General features: G+C 36.5%; 4 protein-coding genes and 1 non-coding gene across 7 annotated transcripts; 4 read left to right on the forward strand and 1 right to left on the reverse strand.

Moving 5' to 3' along the window:
- Positions 1-7201: 7201 nt before the first annotated feature.
- Positions 7202-10712, forward strand: LOC132175176 (serine/threonine-protein kinase SAPK3-like). Its single transcript, XM_059587028.1, has 9 exons — positions 7202-7854; positions 8277-8351; positions 8539-8640; positions 8768-8821; positions 8900-8992; positions 9088-9180; positions 9680-9784; positions 9891-9989; positions 10204-10712. Exons 1-9 carry the CDS (start codon positions 7732-7734, stop codon positions 10480-10482), a joined length of 1023 nt encoding a protein of 340 aa, XP_059443011.1. The 5' UTR covers positions 7202-7731; the 3' UTR covers positions 10483-10712.
- Positions 10713-11697: 985 nt separating this feature from the next.
- Positions 11698-11769, reverse strand: TRNAW-CCA (transfer RNA tryptophan (anticodon CCA)). The gene has a single exon. It is a non-coding gene; the product is annotated as a tRNA-Trp (tRNA).
- Positions 11770-12277: 508 nt separating this feature from the next.
- Positions 12278-13755, forward strand: LOC132176616 (uncharacterized). 2 transcript variants are annotated; one of them, XM_059588874.1, is made up of 3 exons: positions 12278-12367; positions 13023-13304; positions 13552-13755. In XM_059588874.1, the coding sequence occupies exons 2-3, from the start codon at positions 13025-13027 to the stop codon at positions 13566-13568; spliced, it is 297 nt and encodes a 98-aa protein (XP_059444857.1). In that variant the 5' UTR covers positions 12278-12367; positions 13023-13024; the 3' UTR covers positions 13569-13755. The 2 variants fall into 2 exon arrangements, with proteins under 2 accessions (XP_059444857.1, XP_059444856.1); XM_059588873.1 differs by lacking the exon at positions 12278-12367 and having other exon boundaries at positions 12802-13304.
- A 1627-nt stretch (positions 13756-15382) lies between these two features.
- Positions 15383-16958, forward strand: LOC132176214 (uncharacterized). Of its 2 annotated transcripts, XR_009439502.1 has the most exons (3): positions 15383-15709; positions 16290-16500; positions 16653-16958. XR_009439502.1 is itself a non-coding variant. In XM_059588353.1 (2 exons), exons 1-2 carry the CDS (start codon positions 15391-15393, stop codon positions 16304-16306), a joined length of 336 nt encoding a protein of 111 aa, XP_059444336.1. In that variant the 5' UTR covers positions 15383-15390; the 3' UTR covers positions 16307-16580. The 2 variants fall into 2 exon arrangements, 1 of the variants encoding a protein (XP_059444336.1); XM_059588353.1 differs by lacking the exon at positions 16653-16958 and having other exon boundaries at positions 16290-16580.
- A 3262-nt stretch (positions 16959-20220) lies between these two features.
- On the forward strand, positions 20221-23832 carry LOC132174859 (uncharacterized). The gene is made up of 5 exons (XM_059586579.1): positions 20221-20845; positions 21557-21655; positions 21801-21845; positions 22318-22455; positions 23212-23832. The coding sequence occupies exons 1-5, from the start codon at positions 20456-20458 to the stop codon at positions 23572-23574; spliced, it is 1035 nt and encodes a 344-aa protein (XP_059442562.1). The 5' UTR covers positions 20221-20455; the 3' UTR covers positions 23575-23832.
- The last annotated feature ends 46 nt before the right edge of the window (positions 23833-23878 follow it).

Genomic DNA, 23878 nt, shown 5'->3' on the forward strand with positions numbered 1-23878 from the left:
CGTGGGCTTCTGCTTCTGCCTGTGGTTCATGTTGGGATCCAAAAAATGCGTTAAAAAAAATTAAAAATAAATAAAAAACCAAAAAGGAAATCAGTGTGAAATATGAGTTTTCTTAAGCAGTAAAATAAATTGGATGTTACCTGTGACTGAGTAGCCCTCCGTGTACATACTGCTCTGCTTTACAGACTGCACTGACCCTACTCAAGTCATTGTGCTTGTAGTTGTAATCAAACCCATTCTGCACAGCATGTGTCTTCAGTGCCCTCTTGAAGGTATTGGAATCTGCAAATTGATCCATAAGTTCAAACGTCACTGGAATCGTCAAGTCATGTTTCAAATTGAACTGTCTATACCGCTTCCTTTTTTTTTTTCCAACCTCGCCAGCATCACTGTCTTGCAAACTTGCAAGACCATCACTTTCATCACCAGATTCCTCATCCCCAAAATCGGGTCCTTTATCACCTGTGTTAATGTCAACTTTTTCCCACCATTTGGACGTCCCATCCTTCTCTTTCTTCACCTCATCAGCATCATAGAAAAGGTCCTCATCCTCGCCATCAGTTGCTTCGAATTCAGTCAGTAGCTCCTTGATGACTTCATCAATATCCTCTTCCACTTTCTTCTTCCGTGGCCTACCACCACGTCCTTTTTTTGTTGTACCAGTTTTAGGCATGGTGTCCGCACCAACATTAAGATTGTCTTCCTCGTCATGCAAAACAGGTTGAGCAACCCGTGTGCTTCTTCTTCTGCGTACTGAAACAAATATATAAAAAAAAAATTAAAATAAAAAACCAATAACAAAAGGATCAACAACCACAACACAATATAATAAATGTGACAACATAAATCCTCTTGCTGGTGAATATTATTTCCGAACAAAAAAAAAAAAAAAAAACTAATAACAGTCCAACTCAATTTCAATTTATATGTACCTCCTCGGCTAGTGGTGGGTTGCTTGCTTGCTTTCTTGGATGGCGTAACAGAACGGGTAGCCTTAGTTTTAATTCGTGGCCTTTTGAAATGTCTTGATTGAGAATTTTCACATTCTCCATCTTGTCGTTGTACATCTCCATCTTCATGTGCAACATTAGGTATGTCATCCATCCCTAAAAGAAATAATCAAATTTGTTGATAGTCATTCGGGGAGGGAAGGCTAAGTGCTCTCATGGTATATTATTTGAAAAAAATAAACAAATGAAAAATAAGTATACTACCTTCAGCCATAGGTATTCCATCCACCCCGCCACCACCTTCTTCATCTCCATCATGACGGGCAGCCCTAGGTATCTCACCCACCCCGCCACCATCTTCTCCATCTCCATCATGACGGGCAGCCCTAGGTATCTCACCTACCCCGCCACCACCTTCTCCATCTCCATCATGACGGGCAGCCCTAGGTATCTCACCCACCCCGCCACCACCTTCTCCATCTCCATCATGACGGGTAGCCGTAGGTATCTCACCCACCCCGCCACCACCTTCTCCATGTTGTCCTTCAACTGCTTCAAGAAATAAATGCTCCTCTACCATTATAGCATTGTCCACCATATGTTCAACATATAAATGAACATCTTCTGATTTGTAATCAGACACAATGTTTACAAAATCTACAACTTCTGCATCACTATTTAAAGATATCATTGTATTATGTGGAATGTCACCGACGTTATACCAACATCTAACGTCGCTCATGTATCCGAAGTCACGAACCAACTCTTTGACTTCCCACATACTTAAATAGTAAACATCATAGCCTTTCACTTCATGGACATCGCCACCAACGTATTTAAATGGGGTATGTGTCATTGTCCCATCTTGGTGCATGATTATACTGATAGCCATATCTGTAAACATATAAAAGAGTGTAAGAAAAAAAAAATTTGTCCATACAAAAAAACACGAAAAACATATAATATCTATCTATTGCATGAAATGAAATGATCCAATATATATATATATATTTTAGAGTATGTTTAATTATACGTGCATGTTTTGGACTCAAGATGCCCAAGTTAAGCTGATTTTGGATGTTAGGTTGACATAGTTCACAACCATTCATTTGGGAAAAAAGGACAAAACATAATAGTAATAATAAACATATACTTTTACATATTATTACATATTAGTAATAATAAACATACTATTACATATTACATATTATGCAGTTTATTATACACCGGTATTATACAGGGAAAGCCCCACTCAAATTAAAATAACAGATAAATTAAACACCAAATTTGACTTCTCAAAATTCAGAGCATCCATACCCTTCTAGAATGAGCACGGTGAGTTGTGTATTGAGCATGGTGAGTTGTACATTAAATGGAAATTAAGCCCCACAGGAAAATTGATAGAATGCCTTCTACCTAACAAGACAAAACAATAATTGACCAACTTGGCAGTGCACATGAAAAACCCACTATCCCATTCCAGGACCACAACCAAGGTGGACCACACTCACTGCCAATCAACAATAATGTTGGCTCAAAAGTGCAATAAGTTATACACAATATTCCAATACCACCTCTGAAAGGTGTACAAAGTAATCCGACAAATATTCGACAAAAAAGCGTGGGGATGGGGTTTCGACCAAAAGCTTCCAACACAACAAAACAATTCAAAAAACTACTATAAAAGGCTTCCATTTCAGTCAATCAACAAAACTCACAAAGAAATTCCGGAAAATACCTTCGTCGAAACCAGATTTTTCCGAATCAAAATATTAGGATTTGACGGAAACCTAGCCAGAAAAGACGCCGGAATGACTGAAATAACTGGTGGGTAGTGTCGCCGATGGCCTCTATCACCGGTGGGTTTTGTCGCCGGCAAGTTCTGCGTCGGTGGCGTCTGCGTCGGTGGTTGGCGCTTGCCAGCTTGAGGTGTATCGGGTGTGTGTCTTTTTTTTTTACCAAATGAAACTTGAGGGTTTCAAAATAGAAGCCCTCAAGTTTAAGCTAAACTCACCGTTTTGGATGGTCCAAAACGGTGAGTTTTATATCCTACGAGTCCAATGTGAACATGTAGGACACAAAAATTCTACTGAGGTGGACTTAAGTGAAACGGTTCGTTTAACTCACATAACGGCAGTTAACAAAAATTGACGGTAGGGAGTTTTCTAGTAGTTTCGAGTTACCCAGGGACTAAGTTTTCAAAAAAAAAAAAACCCAGGGAATTTAAAAAAAAAGCGCGTCGACCTAAGGATTTTCTATATAATTTCCTTAAAATAAATCACAAAAATAGAACAATAAAACCTGATTTGGCAAGCAGTTCTTGGAGACAGGACAGAAGACTCAGAGAGGAAGAGAAAATTAGCACTAGCAGATGAGATATGTAGAGAAGAGAAACTCAAAAAAGGGCGAGCAAAGAGGAGAGGTAGAGTTGCAGATAGAGAGACAATGTGGTATTTAAAATGCTCATGGTAGCTAGCATTATACTCTAAGGAGCCTATTTTGGCCGTTGCCTATTTCTAGATAATAAAATAGGAAATAAATCAATAATATTTTATTTGTAATGATGATAATTTCTCACCAAAAACAAAGAAACGCCAGAAAGCATGTTGATGGCATGTAGGTGTGTAAGGCTTTAGACATTTCCAATGGAGGAGTCAAATTTTTATGCAAAATGGCTTTTCAAAACGTACTTTATCTAGTTTGCCTAATGAATTTTTAAAGGTCTCTTACATCTGATTAACTATATTTTTATCTATATCATTTAAATATTATTAAAAGTGAGAAAGTTTCGGGAAAAATATAACATGTGAGAGGAAAAATTGGCAAAGTTTTGGGATAAAGAAAACATGTGAGAGAAAAAGTAAGAAAAGATTTGGGAAAAAGAGAAAACATGTGAGAGAAACAATAAAAAATAAAATGATCCCTTGAAAAGTTCTGCTACATTTAGCTTTTTCTTTTTTAGCTATTCCAATCAAATATCTATTTTAAATTTTTTTTTTGCTAATCCAATGTAGGAGGTTTTTTTAAACATTTTAAGAAGATCCATTTTAAATAAAAGTAACATTTGACTCTTCCATTAGGAATGCTCTTAGGCGTGTAAGGCTTTAAGGCTTTGTCGGTTTTTTTTTTTCTTGAATTATTTTTAGAATTTATAATGGGCTTATTAAATGGGGCCCTTATTAAATTGATGCCTTAAATTTTGATGAATTTTTTTTTTTGGTCCAAAATAATTTTTTTTGGGCCTTAATAAATTGGGGGCCCTAGGCAAGGGACTAACTCACCTAGGGTTTGAGCCGGCCCTAGGTTTCATGTCAGCCCGTTTGACCCGTCAACCCGACAAGAGTAAATTCGAACTTGACCCATTTAGTTAAATGAGCCAGACCATTAAAACCGAACATGCATGTGAGTGACTAGATATGGCCCACTCAACCCGATTAACCCATTTTGATTTAAGTGCGACACCAACGTGTTTAATCGGTTTGATCTAACCTGACACAACATGTTTGATTGGAGGGGACTACCAACTCTGGTTACAATAATAGATTTAAAAAGTAACATTGCATTATATGTTTGTGTGGGTGGTCTTTTTGAGTTTTCACATATATTTTCTGTACACTTTTGAAAAAGTGTTAGTAAGTTTGCATTATTTGATGCTTGAATTGGAGCTTGGCACTTGTAAATGTTGTAGAATTCAATGGAGGACACTGAAGTTTATGAATTAAACTTAGTCTGACGTCGAAACCGACCCGACAACCTGTTTTATCTGCCCTACTCCAACTCTGCAATCAATATGTCAAACACCCACAACAAAACAAGATCCAATTTTTAAACACGCAACACAAAGACGGAGCTTTATATTTAAGCAAATTAACAGAAAAAGAAAGGAAACAAATTTTACAGGAACATGGCAAATAGGTTGAAGCAGTGAGCTATGAAGAAGAAGAAAAAGAATCCGCAGTGCAAATCCAAATGAAATTAGACTCTTAACCCTTGTTCAAAAGGGCCTAAAACAAGAAAAGGAGGTGGCCCAATCAACCTGCCCGCTGGACTCAACTCATCGGCTAGCCTTAACATAAAAAATGAGCATTTTATTTATTTTTTAAAGGCAAATATGGTAAACAGTTTACAAGGAAACAAAATTCATGATGGTTGGGCTCTTTAATATCATGTCCAAATAAAAATTATAAAATAAGTTTTTAAAAAATGGCTCGGTCCTTTGTATCTTGAACAAAAAGTAACAATAAAAAAAAGGGGCATGATATGGTTTTTGAAGCGGGCCAAGAAAGTGACCTACTTGATGTCTTTAAAAATAGCAACCCTAGGCCGCCATTGAAGGAGGAGTAGCAGCTTTGGAGGAGAACGAGACGAAGCGGAGGCGCTACGCGGGCCGCGCGGGAGGACAGATTTGACATGATCTAGGCTACTTTTTTTTTTTAAAAAAAAAAAATTTAATATTCACTTCTCATTTATTTATTATTTTCATCAAATTATTTAATAAGTTACTTTGCTTCGTTTTCCCCCTAAAATCATTAATAAAATTAATCAGATGCCACATGAGGTTTGATTAGTGAAAGATATAGTGAGTGTTTGTCGGATTACATATGTTATTTTAATTAATGATGCTATGAGGTGGGTTGAAGCAATTAATTAAAATAAGGAGTAATAGTGTAGAGGGCGTAATTGCATAAATAAATTTTTAGATGGATTATGTTACAAGGTCATTCTAAACCCACAAATAGTTTATTTTTTACTAGGTCAAACCACAAGGATTAATTTAACAATTATAGCTCTAAAGTATATTATAACAAACCCAATCTTTTAGTGGTACGGCTAAAATTTGTCATAAAATAATAATAATAATAATAATTCCAAAAACAGGGTGGTTAGGTTCGAGTCTTTGTCGATAGCGTGGTCCGACGCAATCTAATAGGTATATATTGAGGGGTGAGAAGGCCAAAAAAGAAAAAAAGTCTCTATCTTCTAGCTCCTTCCATACAATTGGCTCTGATTTGCCGATGGCAAAAAATTAAAACTTTATACTACTCCTCTCAAAATCAACTCTTAAAATTCTTACTTTTTACATCACATCAATTATTTTTTATTATTATTTAAATAAAAAAATCACTACGAAACATTTTTTTTTTTCACTTTTTTATAAAAAATTATTCTTACTTTTTTTTTTTTTTTTTAATTAAATCTGCTATAGTTTTATTTAGATCACTTTATTTTTTAAGGCCAATGGCAAATGGAGCCAATAAGACTAGATTAAATGGCTTACAATAATGCTAAGAAAGAAGAAGATTGAGATCATTCTTTTTGAGATAAAGGGCTTGATTTCTAAGAAGCTAGTGTTGAGGGGGAGTACACCACCTAGTTGGCTATGAAATACAAAGAGTAGGCTAAAAGGGCATTTTATAATTGAGAAGGTTCTCTTTCAAACCCTAATTCTATATTAAGCCTATCTATACGAACATTTAAAATAATGGGCCAATAATTAATAAAAAAAAATTGCTTCTGACTTTGCCATTTTCTCTTTCTGTGATATTTGGAAAACAAAGAGAACTAATCAAAGGGTTTTGTTTTATCCAATCACTTGTGACACTGCTTAATTGATTAGAATTTAATTAGGGTTGAGATTGTAATTAGGGCATTGCAATTGGTCAAACCGACCCTTCCATTTGGCGGTCCATAAATGTATGCTCTAAAATAATCAACGTTATTAGATACTATATATAACGTTTATCCAAAGTTAAAACAAATGGAAATCTTTTGTGACTGTTGGATGAAAACGCTTTCAAAACCATCGAACGGTGAAGCCATTTAAGGTGTAGTTACACGTGAGTGAAAGGCAAGTAAGACCCTTCGCCTGTCACGACAGCTGAGTGCCTACCAACCTATTCCTGGGGCCCAATAAAACTTCAAGGCGGCCCAGCGGGGATATCTAACATGCGCCTCAACGCGTGATTTTCACAAAGCAAGGCCCAATCGCGCCCATGAAGGGAATGATGATTATCCCATAATATTTCCGTAGCCGACATATGTAATAAGAGACTCACGTGGCCCACATGGCGCATATTAGCGGGATTTTCTATATTTGGACAACGACAGCGACTAACACGGCGCCATTTGGGACCGTAGACGTACGTAAAAAAAAGGGAACTCACCGCGTGTCAGATACGTAGGACACACAGTCTTTGATATGTCAGAGTCAGAGTCTTTCTGAGCGACACTTCAAAGCGACACTTTACAGCGTACGTGTCGTTGAGATCAATTCTTTTGAATCCCAGAAACTTTACAAACAGATCCACCTTTGGAGTAATGTTTGTGATTTCTTTTTTTTCTTTTTTCGTATAAACAATGACTCTGGAGTAGATATTTTGTTGGAATTTGAAATTTTTTTTTTTTTTTTGAAGGTTGAGGGTTCTCTCTCTCTCTGTGTGTGTCTCTCTCTCTGTCTCTCGTCATTTGGCTTTTGTTTGGGCTTAAAGTCTTTTAGGTGGTCTTCCTGTTTAGGTGGTCTTCCTGCGAAGAAACATCTCATCATTTCTCTACTGTTCATTTGATTGGTATCTTTTGGGAATTGGGAATTTGTTCTTACTTGGTGTTCTTGCTTTGGATTTCTGTGTGTCTGGAGAACTTTCATTTGGGTCTTTTTCTCTTTTAAATTTGTTGGGTTTTTTTGTTTTTTTTTTCTTCTTTTGCTTTTTGGGGTTCGTGAAATTTGGCGTATTATATTGGTCTTGTAATTTTTGTGGGCGATTGTTAATTTGGGTGGGTTGAGATGGAGGAGCGATACGAGCCATTGAAGGAGCTTGGTTCAGGGAATTTTGGAGTGGCAAGGTTGGTGAGAGATAGGAAGACAAAGGAGCTCGTTGCAGTCAAATACATAGAAAGGGGGAAGAAGGTACATTAATTAATCGAATTTTGCTTGGAACGTTGGTGCTTGTGGTGCGTTTAACTTCCTGGATGAATTTACCTTGTTAAATTAGGCATCCTCATCTCATCTGCTGGTAAATAGAAATGGATTGATGGGGTTTGTTAATCTTCACTTACGAACATAATCTCATTGCAGGTGAATCACATTTATTTTTGTTCTGGTGCTTGTGTTTTTGCCTCTGGATATATGGAAAATTTCATGGTTTTGCCAGACCAAGAGATAATTTCTGGCGTTTTACGAGTTACCATTCATTGCTGATATGTTGCCAGGCCATAGTTATATTTTCTTTCCCAACTGTTCTTCTCTCTCTTCTTATAGATGTTGATAATCATACTATGGATGTAATTGTTGATATAGTATAAAATTATGATTTCTGTTTTGGGTTTCAGATTGATGAGAATGTTCAGAGAGAAATCATCAACCACAGATCTCTGAGGCATCCAAACATTGTCAGGTTCAAAGAGGTACGAATTGAATGTTCTTAATATTTATGTTTTACTTTCATTTGGCTGGGGCTCTAAGGTATGTTTTTTAAATACCTGGGCTTGTTGAATTTTCAATAGCTACTAGCATGATTTAAGTATGTAGGATTGAAGATTATGGATACTTATCTGCCGAGTTGTATATTTATTGGGGCATTTTTGCCTGCAGGTCTTGTTGACACCTACACATTTAGCTATTGTCATGGAATATGCAGCTGGGGGTGAACTCTTCGAGAGGATATGCAGTGCTGGTCGATTTAGTGAAGACGAGGTTGTAAACTTGTAGCTTGTAAATTACCATCTGACAAACTGGGTCATTTTTTCCTCCTATTTGATGCATATGGAAGTTACAATTTGAAGTTCACCTACTGACTGTTTGGCGGCGACTGTTATGACAGGCAAGATTTTTCTTCCAGCAGCTAATCTCTGGAGTCAGCTACTGTCATTCCATGGTATTGCATTTGAGTTTTCTTTCAAGTTTTGGATGAAAAAACTCTACTTTTTGACATCATCCTCTGCTTTTACTGCAGCAAATTTGTCACAGGGATCTGAAACTGGAAAACACACTACTGGATGGAAGTCCAACCCCAAGACTTAAGATTTGTGACTTTGGTTATTCCAAGGTTAATGATTTATTGAGCTCAGGAAATAATTTTTTATGCTTTTTTTTTTGATTGAAATTTGATACATCAGGTATTGGATTTTTCATGCCTTGCAGTCTGCTTTGCTGCACTCTCAACCCAAGTCAACAGTAGGAACACCTGCATACATTGCCCCAGAGGTTCTCCAAAGAAAGGAATACGATGGAAAGGTAATTACTTCTCTCATTTTGATATAGAATGTCGAGAATCTTCAGTGGTTTTGACCATCTCTTTATTACTTATGGTCATATTGCAGCTAATTTTGATACTCATAATATCACATCAATTGGATATTCCTACCATATCTTCCATAATTTTTCTATCTGCTTGATAATTTGGTAGTTCTCGCCCCAAAGAGAGTATCTGACTTGCTTTCCTCAGTTTGTCTCTTTATTACTTATGGTCATATTGCAGCTATTGGATACTCATAATATCACATCAATTGGATATTCCTACCATATATCTTCCATAATTTTTCTATCTGCTTGATAATTTGGTAGTTCTTGCCCGAGAGAGAGTATCTGACTTGTTTTCCTCAGTTTATCTCTTTCTTACTTGTGGTCATATTGCAGCTATTTTTGATACTCATAATATCACATCAATTGGATATTCCTACCATATATCTTCCATAATTTTTCTATCCGCTTGATAATTTGGTAGTACTTGTAGATTGCTGATGTTTGGTCCTGTGGTGTGACACTATATGTGATGCTGGTTGGAGCATACCCATTTGAGGATCCTGAAGATCCTAGAAACTTTCGAAAGACCATTGGGGTGAGTTAGTAAATTTCTGATCAAGCAAAAAATCACCTCTGACTATATCAATCTATATTATTGGTTGTTCTTGACAGAAAACTTGGTTCCATCTCATTTTTGACAGAGAATAATGAGTGTGCAGTACTCCATACCCGACTATGTACGCGTGTCCGCAGACTGTAGGCAGCTCCTTTCTCGTATTTTTGGTGCCAATCCGACCACGGTAACTTGTCATCAATTTTTCTTTTCCTTTAAGTTACCATGTATGTACTATACACTGCCCATTTTGTTTCTTATAAATGCCTAGAAGATCATATAGGAGAATGTGAAGTCAAACTTATGCTTATTTCAAGGATTTTATGGAAGTGAAATCAATTGAACTCCATCTTCTGACCTTGTAATATCTACTAACTAATCTTGTCAATTCCCCTCCACAGAGGATCACTATCCCAGAGATAAAACAGCATCCTTGGTTTCAGAAAAATTTGCCGAAAGAGCTAATAGAAATTGAGAAGACAAACTATGCAGAAGCAGGAAGTGAACAACCAAGTCAGAGTGTCGAAGAAATTACGCGGATCATACAAGAGGCAAAGATGCCAGGGAAAGGATCCAAAGCTGGCTTGCGAGCTGTCGCCGGGGCATCGGACAGTGATGACTTGGAGGCTGATATTGAATCTGAAGTTGATGTCAGTGGTGACTATGTCAGTGCTGTGTGAGCATGGCTTCGGAATTATGTTGAGAGGAGTTGTTTTAAGTTTTATTACACGAACTTTCCTTGGGGCCAATTACTTATTAAAAAAAAGGGTTTAATTTAATTACACAAACTTTCAGTTTGCTGCTAATCACATTGTACAGTAGAACATATGCTGGAAACTTGTGAGCTGAACTGAGTTTTGAGTTGGGTTTTGTGTGTATGAAGGATATTGCATTTACTTTTTTTTTTATATACCAAAGATTTTTTTTACTGTTTAACTAAGAATTACCCCACTGTCTTTACGGTTTTCATTACTTGGAAGTTATTTTGATATGTGGTAATGATTTTTAGAGCTTAGAACTTTGTGCATTCCTTATTGAGAACTGAAGAACTTGGAAGTCTTCTTACAACAAAGTTGGATTCAGCAAGAACCTTTCAACAAAATTCATTGAAAGTGTACAAGTAAATTTGGATTCAGTAGACTATGCTAGAAACATGTGTGCAACAATACAAGTAAATTTGAACCGAAAATTGAGATGCATTTGGTGTATGAAATGTATTGCATGCATATACATCTTTGTTATACAAAATTTTTTTACACCGTTTGATCAATTTCTGCCACACTTACTGTTTTTATATGGTTTTGAAACTTCACTTACCCTTTATAATTACATTGTTATTTGTAATCTTCCCCCTAAACTTAAAAAAATTTGTAATTCTAATCTATTGACTATCGGCCCCTTTAGTTGCCATTTTACCATTAAGTTTTTTTGTTAACTTAGACGACTAATATGCAGTGGCGGAGTCACTTGAGACTTTGGGGGTGCCGTGCAAAGCTTTTTTTTTTTTTATTTTCTTAAAACTATTTTTGCTGTTTTCTTACCCTAGTTCCACATGGCACTTCAAAAAAAAGAAAATTTTTTTCTCCTACTTTCGCAAGTTACCACTTGGCACCCTCAAAAAAATTTTAGCAACACCTCCAATATAAATTGTTTGGCTCCGCCAATGCTAATATGTAAAATGTTCCTATACCCCTATAAAATTTATAAAACTACAACTATGCCCTTCGAATTAAAGAAAAAAAAAAAGAAAGTGATCCATTTGCACACCGTGGGTCAGCAGACTCATCGTGGCCATTGGGTCATTTTAATTTTTAACCGCCTTCTTTCACTTTTTTTTTATTTTTTTGGTTTTAAATTAATAAAATGAGTATTTTGATTATTTGCCAAAAAGGGTTTGAACCCGACGTGAATCGAACACGCAACCTTCTGATCTGGAGTCAGACGCGCTACCATTGCGCCACGGATCCCTGTTGTGAAAATACGACAGAAATTTTATATATCTTATTAGCTTGGGATGTGTGACATGCCCATTTATCATTAAAAAATCTAGCCCATCATAAAATCAAAAGATTTGGGCTAACCCAAACGAATAACAATGAACTCAAATTAAAATTGAAAAGTAACTATTTCAAAAGGTTTATTTGATTTGGTGCAACCAATTTTGCTCGTAGGACTCTCACTCGCTTGTTCCACCACAAGAATCTCCTCGAGGTTGTAGATAGACCCTATTTTGGAATGTTGTTAATGGCCGTATTCACGTTTTTGGTCTATTTTTGTTTTCTTGTTTTCGTGTAATTTTTTTTTTTTTTTAAAAAAAAAAATATTACCTTTTAAACTCTTTAACACTATTAAATAAGCTGGATCAAAAGCACTTGTTCTCTTCGGTACCAAAGTTGTGGTTGGCATTTGATATTACCAACCACCAAGATTTCATTATCTTTGGTTTATGGAAGTAGAGATCCGCAGCTTCTCCGGTGGTCATACATCAAATATAAAGTGCCCTACTCCGGCGTAGTGGATGCCCACCTAACACCAACTATATATGTGCATTAATTCAAAGTCAAGGTATTCTTTACCACGCTTTAGTGCTTTCATTCAAAGTCAAGGTATTCTTTACCACGCTTTAGTGCTTTCTTCAGTCTCCATTAATCTTTTTGTTAAATTGAAATGAGCGTGCTCCCCAAGGTGAAGACAAATTGACCGTAGAAATCGTTTACTAAAGGGGATGATCACAAGATTGATGACCGAGTCATTTTATGCCCTATTTTCTACGGTTTGTTTGTATTTTTTGCACTGTAATGTTTTTGTTAGATATGTTGTTAGAGAGTCCACTTTTTTTTTTTCAGTGTTTTAATCCCTGTAACCTTTTCCCTTATTTACTTTGAAAAAAAACCAGCTATATGTGTGAATTGATTCAAAGTCAAGGTCTTCTTGTAATCATAAAATGCATGAAAATGGAATCCACAAATAGAAAGATAAGAGATGGAAATTAGTAAGGTCACACAAGAGATGAGCTGCTTACAACTAAAGTTGCCGCTCTAAAGTAAAAAATATACAAAAAGTGTTAATCCACAAAGGTCACCCTCATCCCACATCGATCAAACCCTCGATCTCTTCGATCTCAATCCCCTATATATTTGTATTGGTGTTAATTAAGCCGGCCTTGGTTGGGAGGAAAAAGAAATGGCCGGAAGTTCAAGGATTTTTATGCTTTTGCTAGCGATGGTTGTTTTAACCATGTGGCCGGAGGTGAGAATGGGCAGTGCAGCACTAAGCGCTGCGCAGTGCATAGAGGAGAGGAGGCTTGGGGTTAATGCATGCAAGCCAGTGATCTTTGGGAAGCTTCCGACGCCGGCGTGCTGTGAGCGTGTAAGGGTTAGCCATATCGAGTGCGTGTGCCCTGATGTTACACCAAAGGTGATTGCCCTTATTGACCTCAACCGCGCCATACGCCTCATTGAAGGTTGTGGTAGGAGGGTCCCTCGCCACTTCAAATGTGGGAGTAAGTCCTATTTTTTAGCCATTTAAATTGTAATATTATTTTTCATACGGACTTATTAGATGTGTTTTAAGTGATTTTTCCCTTGCTTTTCTGAAAGAAAAAAACTACTTAAAACATATACGTTAAGTCAACTGGTGTGAAATGAGTGTAATAAATAAGCGTAAAGAGTAGCAAATATTGTCAAGTTAGAATGACGTACCCTTTATTTTTTTGATTTTTAATTTTTTGTTCCCTTTGCACTTTGCAGGTATCACTACTCCATAAATTAAAGTTGGCCAACGTGGTTGGAGGGAGGCTGGGCAATTACCCTTGGATTAACAAATAAGAATGGTTATGAATAATGAGTTGTTGAGTAATTGGTTCGCAGCCTCATGATGATTATCCATTAATGTACTCTTTCTGTTCTACTTGGAAATTAACATGTTTGAGCTACTCGATCTCTTTGATCGGAGACATGTATGAGCAATTACTTACCATTTGGAGAAAGAATAAAGCTTTCTTTTAATCCAACCTATTAATATAAGGCATTTTTTGAAGAGAAATGTTAATGTTGGAGGTAGAGATCTTAAACCACCACTTATTCATGACATCTGCCTCTAATATCATGTTAAATCACTGCTTATCCTAGAAACTTAAATTGATATGAAAAAGGAAATTTAATAATTTAATTAACACTCCAATAAAAAAAATCCTCGGTACATTAAAATAATAATAAGTGAATCTACTACTCAATTTGCAATATCTTATTAATCTTCTAACTTTTGTTATATTCCCAAGTTCAGCGTTAGGGTTGCAGTATCTTGTTCGTCAACGTACAACAAGCAAAAGTAGGTGACCCACACGTGAGGCAAAATGTCCATTAATATACCTACATGAAATTTAGAGCTCTTATAGAAATCACACTTTTGTATTGATGTATGTTTTTGAAAATATGGAACAAATCTTTAATCACAACTTTATTCTTTTGACACGCGTATAGAATCAAACTCTGAAAGAGCCGAAATCCATTGATTGCCAATGGAAGATACCTCCGATGATTAAGTTAGTCGGTATCTTAGGATGAAAGGGCTCTCTTCTTGTGAGGGACTTTGTGTATAGTAGATAAATGTAAAAATGTCTTAGTTTATGCATAGACTTACCTTCCTTTTTATACCTTGGCTTATGTGAGGAGATGGGATAGCCCATGATGACTTCTGGTCAAGAGTGGCTAGCTGATTTGGGCAAAGGAATGTTCTTGCCCTGTTCCCCTTGAATTATGATCATTTTCATTCAATTTGAATTGTGAAATATCCAGTTAATTACAGTTGAGAGATATTTTTGTCTCCTCAAAAAGTGAAAAGACAAAATTACCCTTCCACTATAACTAACGAGATATTATTCAGTTCATTTGAATTGGAAATGATCATGTTCCCTTTTCCTTACAGTGGGTCAGGCGGCATTAAATGCACAACAAGCTCTTCCCACAAGAGAGGTAAATGGTACATTTAATACTTCATCTGTTCCGTCAAGAATAAAAAAAATTTGTTACTCAACTGCAGTTATTTAAGATAAAGATTTATTACCATCATGATACTATTTAGACATTTAGTCCCACATTAAACAAACATCATAAGAATAAAGAAAATTGAAAAAGGGTTATAAGAATCAAAACATGAAATAACACAACTGAGTTTAAGCCTTTGAATCGGGTGGTATCCTATGAAAGGACTACTCCTGATCATCGAATAAAGTGTCATTGTCTATAGGGTTAAGAAACGAAAAAGAAAAAAGAAAAAAAGAAATCTTAAAAGTGCTCAAATTTAAGATACCTTAAATCAATAATTGAATTTCCCCTTCGGAATGATGGATGAATGATGAGTGACCCACTGACCACTATTACGTCGGACAGGGATGGGACGTCTTGAAATCCAAAGGACACATGAGCTGCTTACAGCCAAAGTCGCCGCCCTACAATAGTAATGAAAGAGACGAGGGTGCATGTGGGCCTAAACTCAAAAATATCAACAAAGATTACCCTTATATCCCATATCGATCAAACCCCTATATATTTGTATTAGTGTTAAGGCCTTGGTTGGGAGGAGAAGAAATGGCCGGAAGTTTGAGGATTTTCATGCTCTTGCTAGCGACGGTTGTTTTAACCATGTGGCCGGAGGTGAGAATGGGCAGTGCAGCAATAAGCGCTGCCCAATGCAAGGAGGAGAGGAGGATTGGGATTAATGCGTGCAAGGCGGTGATATATGGTAAGCTTCCGACACCGGCATGCTGCGAGCGCATAAGGGTTACTCATATCGAGTGCGTGTGCCCCGATGTTACACCAAAGTTGGCTGCCCTTATTGACATCAACCGCGCCATACGCCTGGTTGAAGGTTGTGGTAGGAGGGTCCCTCACCACTTCAAATGTGGGAGTAAGTTCTCTTTCTTTTAGCCTTTTAAATAGTAATGCTACTTTTCGCATTTATTTTATGTAGATCCCGACATGATGTACTTTGAGAGTTTTTTTTTTTAAATGATTACTTAAAATATTTTACGTCAACTAGTATGAAATAAGTTTGATAAATGAGTATATATAAAGAGTAGCAAATATTGCCAAGTTGGAATGACTCTCCTTTGTTAGGTTGCCTATACCGCTTTATGCGGCCCATTCTTTGGCTTTTGCCCAGGGTATAGCGGATCGGAACATTTTTGACTCATTTGGAATTGGGGTCATTAACATACCCATTTCCTGTTTGGTGTGCATGATTGGTTTTTCATTTCCATTTTCAATGCTGCTTTTCTCGTTTTTGGTTTGTTGTGGCCCTTGTGGGGGAGCCCCCTATGGGATATTTTGTTTCTTGTAACCTGACTTTGTTCAATGGATTGACGTATTTTATTTTTTTATTTTTTTTTAAAAAAAAAGAAAGAAAAAGCAAAAGAATGACCTTTATTATTATTATTATTATTATTTTTTTTTTTTGAATATATATATATAAATTGTTCCCTTTGTAGGTATCACTACTCCATAAATTAAAGTTGGCCAACGTGGTTGAAGGAAGGCTGGGCAACCTTGGATTAACAAATAAGAATGGTTATGAGTAATTGGTTCACAGCCTCATGATGATTATGTAATGTACTCTTTTCAAACAAATAATACTTCCCCTAGCCCAAAGCACAAAGTGAGCAATATTGATAAGAGCACATCTAAACGCTTCAATAAATGGTAAGAGCTCATTTAAACGTAGTTGGTAATAATTGTAAACTTTTGTTTCAATAATTTCATGATCTCAATATTTTTGGGTTTTTGTTGTTGTTGTTTTTATGTTTTTTACTTGGGTTTTTGTACTGAAATTTGGAGTGTTCCTTTATCTTCAGATCCTATTGATCTTACCGTGCTTTTTCTTCAACTTCTGTTCGGAGGTTGTTGCTGTTACCTTGCAGAAGTTTGGGTAGGATTAAAGCTATCCGTTTTTTCTATCTTGGTATTTAAACCACTTTTTGCAGTCCTTATTGGGAGGATCGAGACATTTTATGACCATTTTTCTATTGTTTACTTGTATTTCTTGCGCTGTAATTTTTTTGTTGAGTTTGTTGTTGGGAGTCCACCTATTTTTTAGTGTTTTAATCCATGTAACCTTTTCCCTTATTTGCTTAAGAAGAAAAAAAAGAAAAGAAAAAGAAAAGAAGAAGCTATATATGTGGATTGATTCAAAGTCAAGGTATTCTTGTAATCATAAAATGCATGATTAGATAAAGTTGGCCAACGTGGGAGGAGAGAGGCTGGGTAACCTTGGATCAACAAAAAAGAATGGTTAAATAAAGTTATTGAGTATTGGTCCACATAAATAAAGATTATGTAATGTACTCTTTCTAGTCTCCTTGATTGGAAATTAACATGAGCTTTTCTCTTTGATTGGAGACATCTATGAGCATTACCATTTGCAATAATGAGAAAGAAAGGCACGTTGAGTTACTATTGGTAAGTACTAACAAATCACAATAAATTATGCATAAATTATTATTGGATAATCTTTTTTTATTTTTTATTATTTATTATTATTATTATTATTATTATTTATTTTTTTTATAATTTGGGTGTGACTAGTAGTATCTACCTAGGGGTGGCCACGGGGCAGGGCGGGGCGGATATCAACATTTTTCCCAACCTGCCCCTCACATCTGCGGGTTTGGAAATTCCAACCCTCTACTCGGGCAAACTGAAGCTTATCCACGCGGGGTGGATCGGGGTGGGTATTGCGGGTTGTGGCGGGTTGGGTTCTTTTCCATCATTCGCTTCATCAGAAAAGGAAAACGAAAGAGAGAACCTGAGGATCATTCTCGACGAGCTCTTGAACTTAGTTTTCGCCGAAACAACGATGACCGGCTTCGTAGACTTGGCGAACAAGAGAAACCGGTTTGGTCTTGCTCATGGTCACCACTTGGACTTGGTGGGACTCGCCGGCGGCTCATTGGACTCACTGCAAGATAGACCAGAATGTTGTTGCTGCGATGCCATCGATGGGGGCTGTTGAGGTGGCCATGTTAGAGAACAGAACAGAGAGACGAGAGAGAGCAAGAGAGGGACAGAGCAGACGAGAGAGATGAGAGAGAGAGAGAGAGGGGCTGAAATGATTAGGGTTAAAGTTTTTTTTTTTTTTTTTTCCTTATGCAAGGCGGGGCGGGTACCCACAAAGAAAAAATTGTGATACTCGCAGCCTGCCCTGCCCCGCATGGGTTGGAAGAAATCCAACCCGTACCCGCAAAAAAACACTTAAAATTCACGCAGGGCGATGCAGATCGGGTCGGGTTGGTGGGTTGGGTGGGTTTTTGCCCACCCTTAATCTACCCATTGAGAGATGCATAAGAGGGACTTAGTTAGTAGGAACCGCAGACTCTCCTTCAAGTCCGATTGAACCTCAATTGCAATTGAACTAAGGTGGTTTACACAAATCAGTCATTGAGATTAGAATAACATCTCGAGGAAAGCTTTATCTTTTGGAGAATGATTTGTGGAATTAAAAATATCCGATTACTATTTCTCGTACATATGAGTTCTTTCAAATTTCTCGTATCATTTTTCATGGACTACAACTTGAGGTCCTTTGGTAGGCATAAAGAAATCATCTTGGTAGCAATCATCAAACCAATTGATATATAACATAGTGACCAAACGGATCCTTGAGGAAGCATATGATGCTCCAAAAATCATTAACAAAGACTTTGACAAGATCTTCAATTTTTCTATGTAAATAGATTCGCTCAAAAAGGACTCTAGAGGGCGTTAATCGTAAATGAGAAAATTGGTTACCGGAAAAAAAAAAAAAAACTATATAGGAATAACAATAATCTTGAATTACTTTTTGAAAACATAGAAATAAATTTATTTAGAATAATAAGAATATTACCACTAGCAGGGGTGGGCAAAATATGAGATTATTGCCTATCGACCGTCACCAAACTGCCACCAACCGCCTACTGACTTCTCACTATTGGTAGTTGAAATAAAAATTTATTCTGACGTCTAACTGAATTGAACAAAACTGAAAATGACTTAACCGATTTAACCAAAAACGTAACTGCCAAAGTATGGTTGGGCAGTGTCCTAGCAATACTAATCGGTTCTCATTTAATTTTATCTATAGTAGTGACAATTTGGAATAATCTAAGATAATGAATATGTTAAGGCCAGGGTGCTTCGACAAGATCTTCAATTTTATTAAACACTTGTTTAGTCCTGAAAAAACCATTTGGGGCCCAAAAACAACTTATTTGGGAATTGGCCCATGGCTAAAAAATAACCCATTTAGTCAAAAAGGAGATTTGGCCCATAAAAGCTAACCGACTTAACCAACCTTACCAAGTTAACCGAAATTGGCGAAATTAATATATATCGGTATAAATTTCATTAATTAACTGATTTAACCGACTTAATTGGTTTAGTATGTGAAAATGAATCTACAGACATCGATTTAACCGATACCCCAATCCTAACCATTAGAATAGTCATAGCTAAGGGTTTAAATGTGGTAATAAATCCTATAGTCCCCTCCCTGTCTAGGTGTCTATGCCTCTATAGGTCTAAAATAATATACATTTATGCTACTACTAAGCCCACTGTTGCCCAGCAAGGGATGGCAATAATAAAACTTTGACACCTAAATTAATTTACCCAAAGACCCTTTATTTTATTATCATTATTATTATTATTATTATTATTTTTTAACATATCCACACAAAAGGGAGGAGGGAGATTCGAACTACTAATCTCCGTTTCATGAAGCGTAATTCCAACCGACTGAGTTACCTCTTGAGGAGTACCCAAAGACTTTTAAGACCCAACTAATCTCATTGTTGTTTTCTTCATTACTTCAATGGGACCCTTTTTCAATTTCATTTGGAAAATATCTTCTTATTTTTCTTTAGCTTATTAGGGTCTTATTTTGTTTTGATTTTCTTAGAATGGTTCTTATATCTTTATTTTATTTATTTATTTTTTATTGATGTATATTTTTGGGGACAAATATGTTCTCTGGAATCTGTTACTTTGTTAATGGTCTTCTCTTGCTTATAAAGTTGCTGTATTCATTTTATTTTTTGTTTTTAAATTTCTCTCATTTTGGTTTTTTATTATACTTTTAGGCTTTAGGCACTTAAAGTAAAAATGACATTTTTATTTTAATTATTAAAAATCACTTGATATTTTATATATTTTGTAAATTAGAAAACTATTATTATACTTATTTATGACTCAAATGTGAGAAAAGAATATTTGTGGAGTCATAAATAGGGGTCCTATCCACGCAATTAAGTTGTTTATGTTAAGTAAGTTATTGATTATGTATAAAATTATAATTATACCTAATTTTTATTGGCAAAGATTAAGAACGTTGTCGTTTAGCAAAGACAGCTAAAGAAGAAAACGGAAAACGAGTGTACTCAGTGCAATCGTCGACTCACTCAGCTGCACCACTCTCCAATCTCCATAATCGTCCTTCCTCTTCGATATCGTCGCTTCAATAATTACGAATAAGGACTACAGAAGAAACTTCCATTCACAAACTCAACCCAATCTATTTACCCAAGTCAACGTCGTCCAGATCTCCAAGCACAATTCTCTCCCCATAATCCAAAGACCCGAAATCCCTTACTGGGTTTTACTCTTCTCCCGCGAATCCCAAATGGGTCGCAAGCAAAATGACTCAGAGCCTGCCCATTACACCTCTCTGATCCTCCTCTCGGTGGTCCTGATTTCCTGTGCTGTGGTCTACACATTCCTCTCCGTAGTGCTCAGACCAGGTCGCACCTCCTCTGTTTCTGAATTTGAGTCTTTGGGGTTGGGTCAAGAGGGTGGTGGGGTGGAGGGAGAGAGTGTAGGGTGTTGTAGAGGAATTGAGAATTTGGAGCTTTGGGGGAATGCTGTGAAGTGGGGTTCGGAGTTCAAGTTCAATTCCTCTGAGCAGTGTTGCAAGGCTTGTAAGGCCATGTGTAGTGGCAGCGATGGACCGTGCTTGTGTGATTCCTGGGTCTTTTGTGGGAATCGGGAGGCTTGCGGGCAGAAATTCGGCGAGGTGAGTGTAATTTGGTGGATGGTGTCTATACAATCATTGATTTGGAATTGGTGTACTATGCTTGGATGCCTTTGGGTTGTGATTTGATTTTTTTAATGAATTGGGTTTCTTCTTTGTTAGTAGATCCTTGAAATGGTGAGCCATATTGATTGAAAAAGGTGAATTTGGTGTGAACTGTGGTAGATTTTGATTCTAAATGCATGTCAAACGACTAAAGTTGCGATTCAAGCTTTGTTCAATATTTTCAGAGCTTTTACAGAATCACACTTTTAATTCTATTTTAAATTGTGTGATCTTTGGAGATAGTTATTCATAATTATGGAATGTGCTAAATGGGTTTCAGTATATGGTTCATCACCAAAGAGATCGATTGAAATTATAAGAATTCATCTATAAGTAGCTTACTCTATGGCATTCCTAAACTGGTTAGAATTTTCGCCTTTTATAGCACTTCGTGATATATAAATTCTTATATATCACGAAGTGCTATAAAAGGCGAAAATTCTAACCAGTTTAGGAATGCCATAGAGTAAGCTACTTACAGGTAGTGGACAGTTAGGGTATAATTTCAGAAAATGTTTGTCATTTGCGTGTATTCAATCAAGTATTTTATTCTCTCATCTTGGGCTCATTACATTATTCTTGAAATGTATGCAATGTTTCTTGACTACATGAGTTATGACTTTAGTTCATCCACATCATTTGCTTCAGTGCTGGTTGAAGAAACAAAAGGACACCTTGGCCCCAGAGCGGCAAGATATGGGGCAAAAAGTTATTTGGACTTCTGGGCTCATATTTGGAAAAGGAGAGGTATACAACTTGAACATTTTTGGTTGATGTGAATCATTTTTCTATTTTGAAATCAGAAGCTTCTTATCATTTTCGGTCCTTTATATATTTGCAATTGATGATATATTCTGTTGTATCTCTTCTTTTTTTTGTTCTATTCTTGTAGGGCATTGTTGGTTTGGAAACGGAATATGGCACTCTTCATATAAAAGTAAGTGGTCTTTTGATGCTGAGGCCATAAGATGTTGTAGTGACTAAGATTTTCTATTCCAGAATTTAACCTTTACACACCAGTATATCATATGCTCTTAAATCTAACATTATCGGGTTAGAGGGTTGATATGAAGTACTAACGTTTTGTGTTTGGATTTGTTGGGACATATTTTGTTGATCTGTAGAGGCACTTTCTCATCTGTTTCTGAATAGCATGCTGAAGACTAACATACTAATAATATTCTCATGGAAAATAGTTGGTTCTTACATTAATATATGATCCCTGTTATTTGGCAAAATACTTCGTATTACTGGGGCCACAACAATTTGCATTATGTTGCTTTCTTCCTTTCCTGAAGTAAATATCAAACTTTTGTTCATTGTTTACTTATGTTTTGATCTGTATCTCTGGTTTTATATGGCATGCTAAAAAATTCCAGTACTTAATGACGATACTTCATTTGGTGCAGCTTTTTCCCGACTGTGCCCCTCATTCTGTGTTGTACATTCTTGAGTTGTTGACATTGCGCCATTGTGCGGGTTGCAAGTTTTATCGAGCAGAGACCCGAGGTCACTCTTGGGATTCAGATGGAAACCACATAAAAAATGTAAGGCTTAACTGATTTCCTTTTTGAATTGGCCATCTGCTGTGTCATGTGTGATATCAAAATTGGATAAGCGTCTGGGCCACTCGGGGGTTTGCACTGTGCAGTTCTGCTCTGTAGTTTCATCTATGTTTATTAACTTTGTTGCATTTTATATTTTTGTTAGGATTTTATATGGGGTGTGTAGTTGCTTCTCTAGGGCTTTAAGACTTTGATTTTCACCAGTTGGCCTTGAAAGTTCTTCATTTCCTGTGTAATGAGATCCTTTTTTGTGCTACATATAACTTGATGACTCACTAGGACCGAGGTCATTTTGATCTTTAAAAGTTCAACTGCACACAAACACTAGCATGGGGGGCAGATTTTGCTTTTAACTTGAGAGCAAATAGACGAAGTGAATAGCCATTAGAGATTAGTGTGTCAATTAAATTGTTACCATCAATTTTCTTGTTCTAACTTTCAATCTTTATGCTCTTTGGTACCAATGATGCACTTTATTCTTTTCATGTGTCTTGGCCAATCTGGACGTTGCTCACTTTTTGGATCTTTTAGCTTCTAGACATACCAAAGGGGTGATGTTTAATGCTAGCCTATATGTACATGCATGCATGTATGTTTGTTTCTGTGTTTGCATGTTCTGTTTTTGTCTCTCTTTCCCCATGTGTTTGTTTCTGTGTCTCTGATTTAATGTTTGAACACTGGTTTTATAATATCTGAAATGTTCTAATAGTTATAACTTAACCTTTGTGAATTTCTCAGACTCCTTTTGGCCCGCCTTTTGCACTGATTCAAGGAACACTGGAACCCCTAGGAACCACATTCAAGAGGATTCCAACAGAGGCTTGCCCAATCATAAGAAGGGGTTCGGTTGCATGGATTGGTTCCGGCCCAGAGTTTTTCATAAGCCTTGCAAACCACCAGGAGTGGAAAAACGCATACACTGTGTTTGGTTCTGTTCTTCCGGAAGACATGGAGATTGCTGAAAGAATTGCTCAGCTCCCTTCCAAACCAGATGTTTGGAACAACATCAACGTGTCGGTCATGGAAAAGCCCGTTTCATTGTCGCTTCGAAGAATCAAGACAAGTAATGGAGATCTGAACAGAAATGTAGGATCAAATTGAAATTATACCAATGTTAAATTGTATCATACATTGTTTGCAATTTTCTTTTTATTTTTCCCCTGCATATTTCTTATATAGGATGTGGGAACTGTATCAGCATTTGTTTCTACAAGTAATAACAAAATCTCTTGCCTTATTAACATTTATCCCGCTTGTTGTGGGAGCTTAGGCACATGAGATAAAAGTTCTGTATTGAAATCTTTGTTCCAAACTTTGTACATGCATTCTAGAGGAATACAAATTGGAAGGATTGTTATATGTTGAATATATGTTTGCTATTATATACAACAAAATAAAATATTAA

Source organism: Corylus avellana, chromosome ca3 (genome assembly GCF_901000735.1).
Source record: "Corylus avellana chromosome ca3, CavTom2PMs-1.0".
NCBI classification, from domain to species: domain Eukaryota; kingdom Viridiplantae; phylum Streptophyta; class Magnoliopsida; order Fagales; family Betulaceae; genus Corylus; species Corylus avellana.

Excerpts from the sequence above, each read along its gene's own strand:
- LOC132175176 (XM_059587028.1), top strand. The coding sequence starts at position 7,732 with ATGGAGGAGCGATACGAGCCATTGAAGGAGCTTGGTTCAGGGAATTTT. Across the intron at positions 7,855-8,276 it reads ACATAGAAAGGGGGAAGAAG|ATTGATGAGAATGTTCAGAG; the intron begins GTACATTAATTA and ends TTTGGGTTTCAG. Across the intron at positions 8,352-8,538 it reads ACATTGTCAGGTTCAAAGAG|GTCTTGTTGACACCTACACA; the intron begins GTACGAATTGAA and ends TTTTGCCTGCAG.
- LOC132176616 (XM_059588873.1), top strand. The coding sequence starts at position 12,986 with ATGGCCGGAAGTTCAAGGATTTTTATGCTTTTGCTAGCGATGGTTGTT.
- LOC132176214 (XM_059588353.1), top strand. The coding sequence starts at position 15,391 with ATGGCCGGAAGTTTGAGGATTTTCATGCTCTTGCTAGCGACGGTTGTT.
- LOC132174859 (XM_059586579.1), top strand. The coding sequence starts at position 20,456 with ATGGGTCGCAAGCAAAATGACTCAGAGCCTGCCCATTACACCTCTCTG. Across the intron at positions 20,846-21,556 it reads GCGGGCAGAAATTCGGCGAG|TGCTGGTTGAAGAAACAAAA; the intron begins GTGAGTGTAATT and ends CATTTGCTTCAG. Across the intron at positions 21,846-22,317 it reads ATGGCACTCTTCATATAAAA|CTTTTTCCCGACTGTGCCCC; the intron begins GTAAGTGGTCTT and ends CATTTGGTGCAG.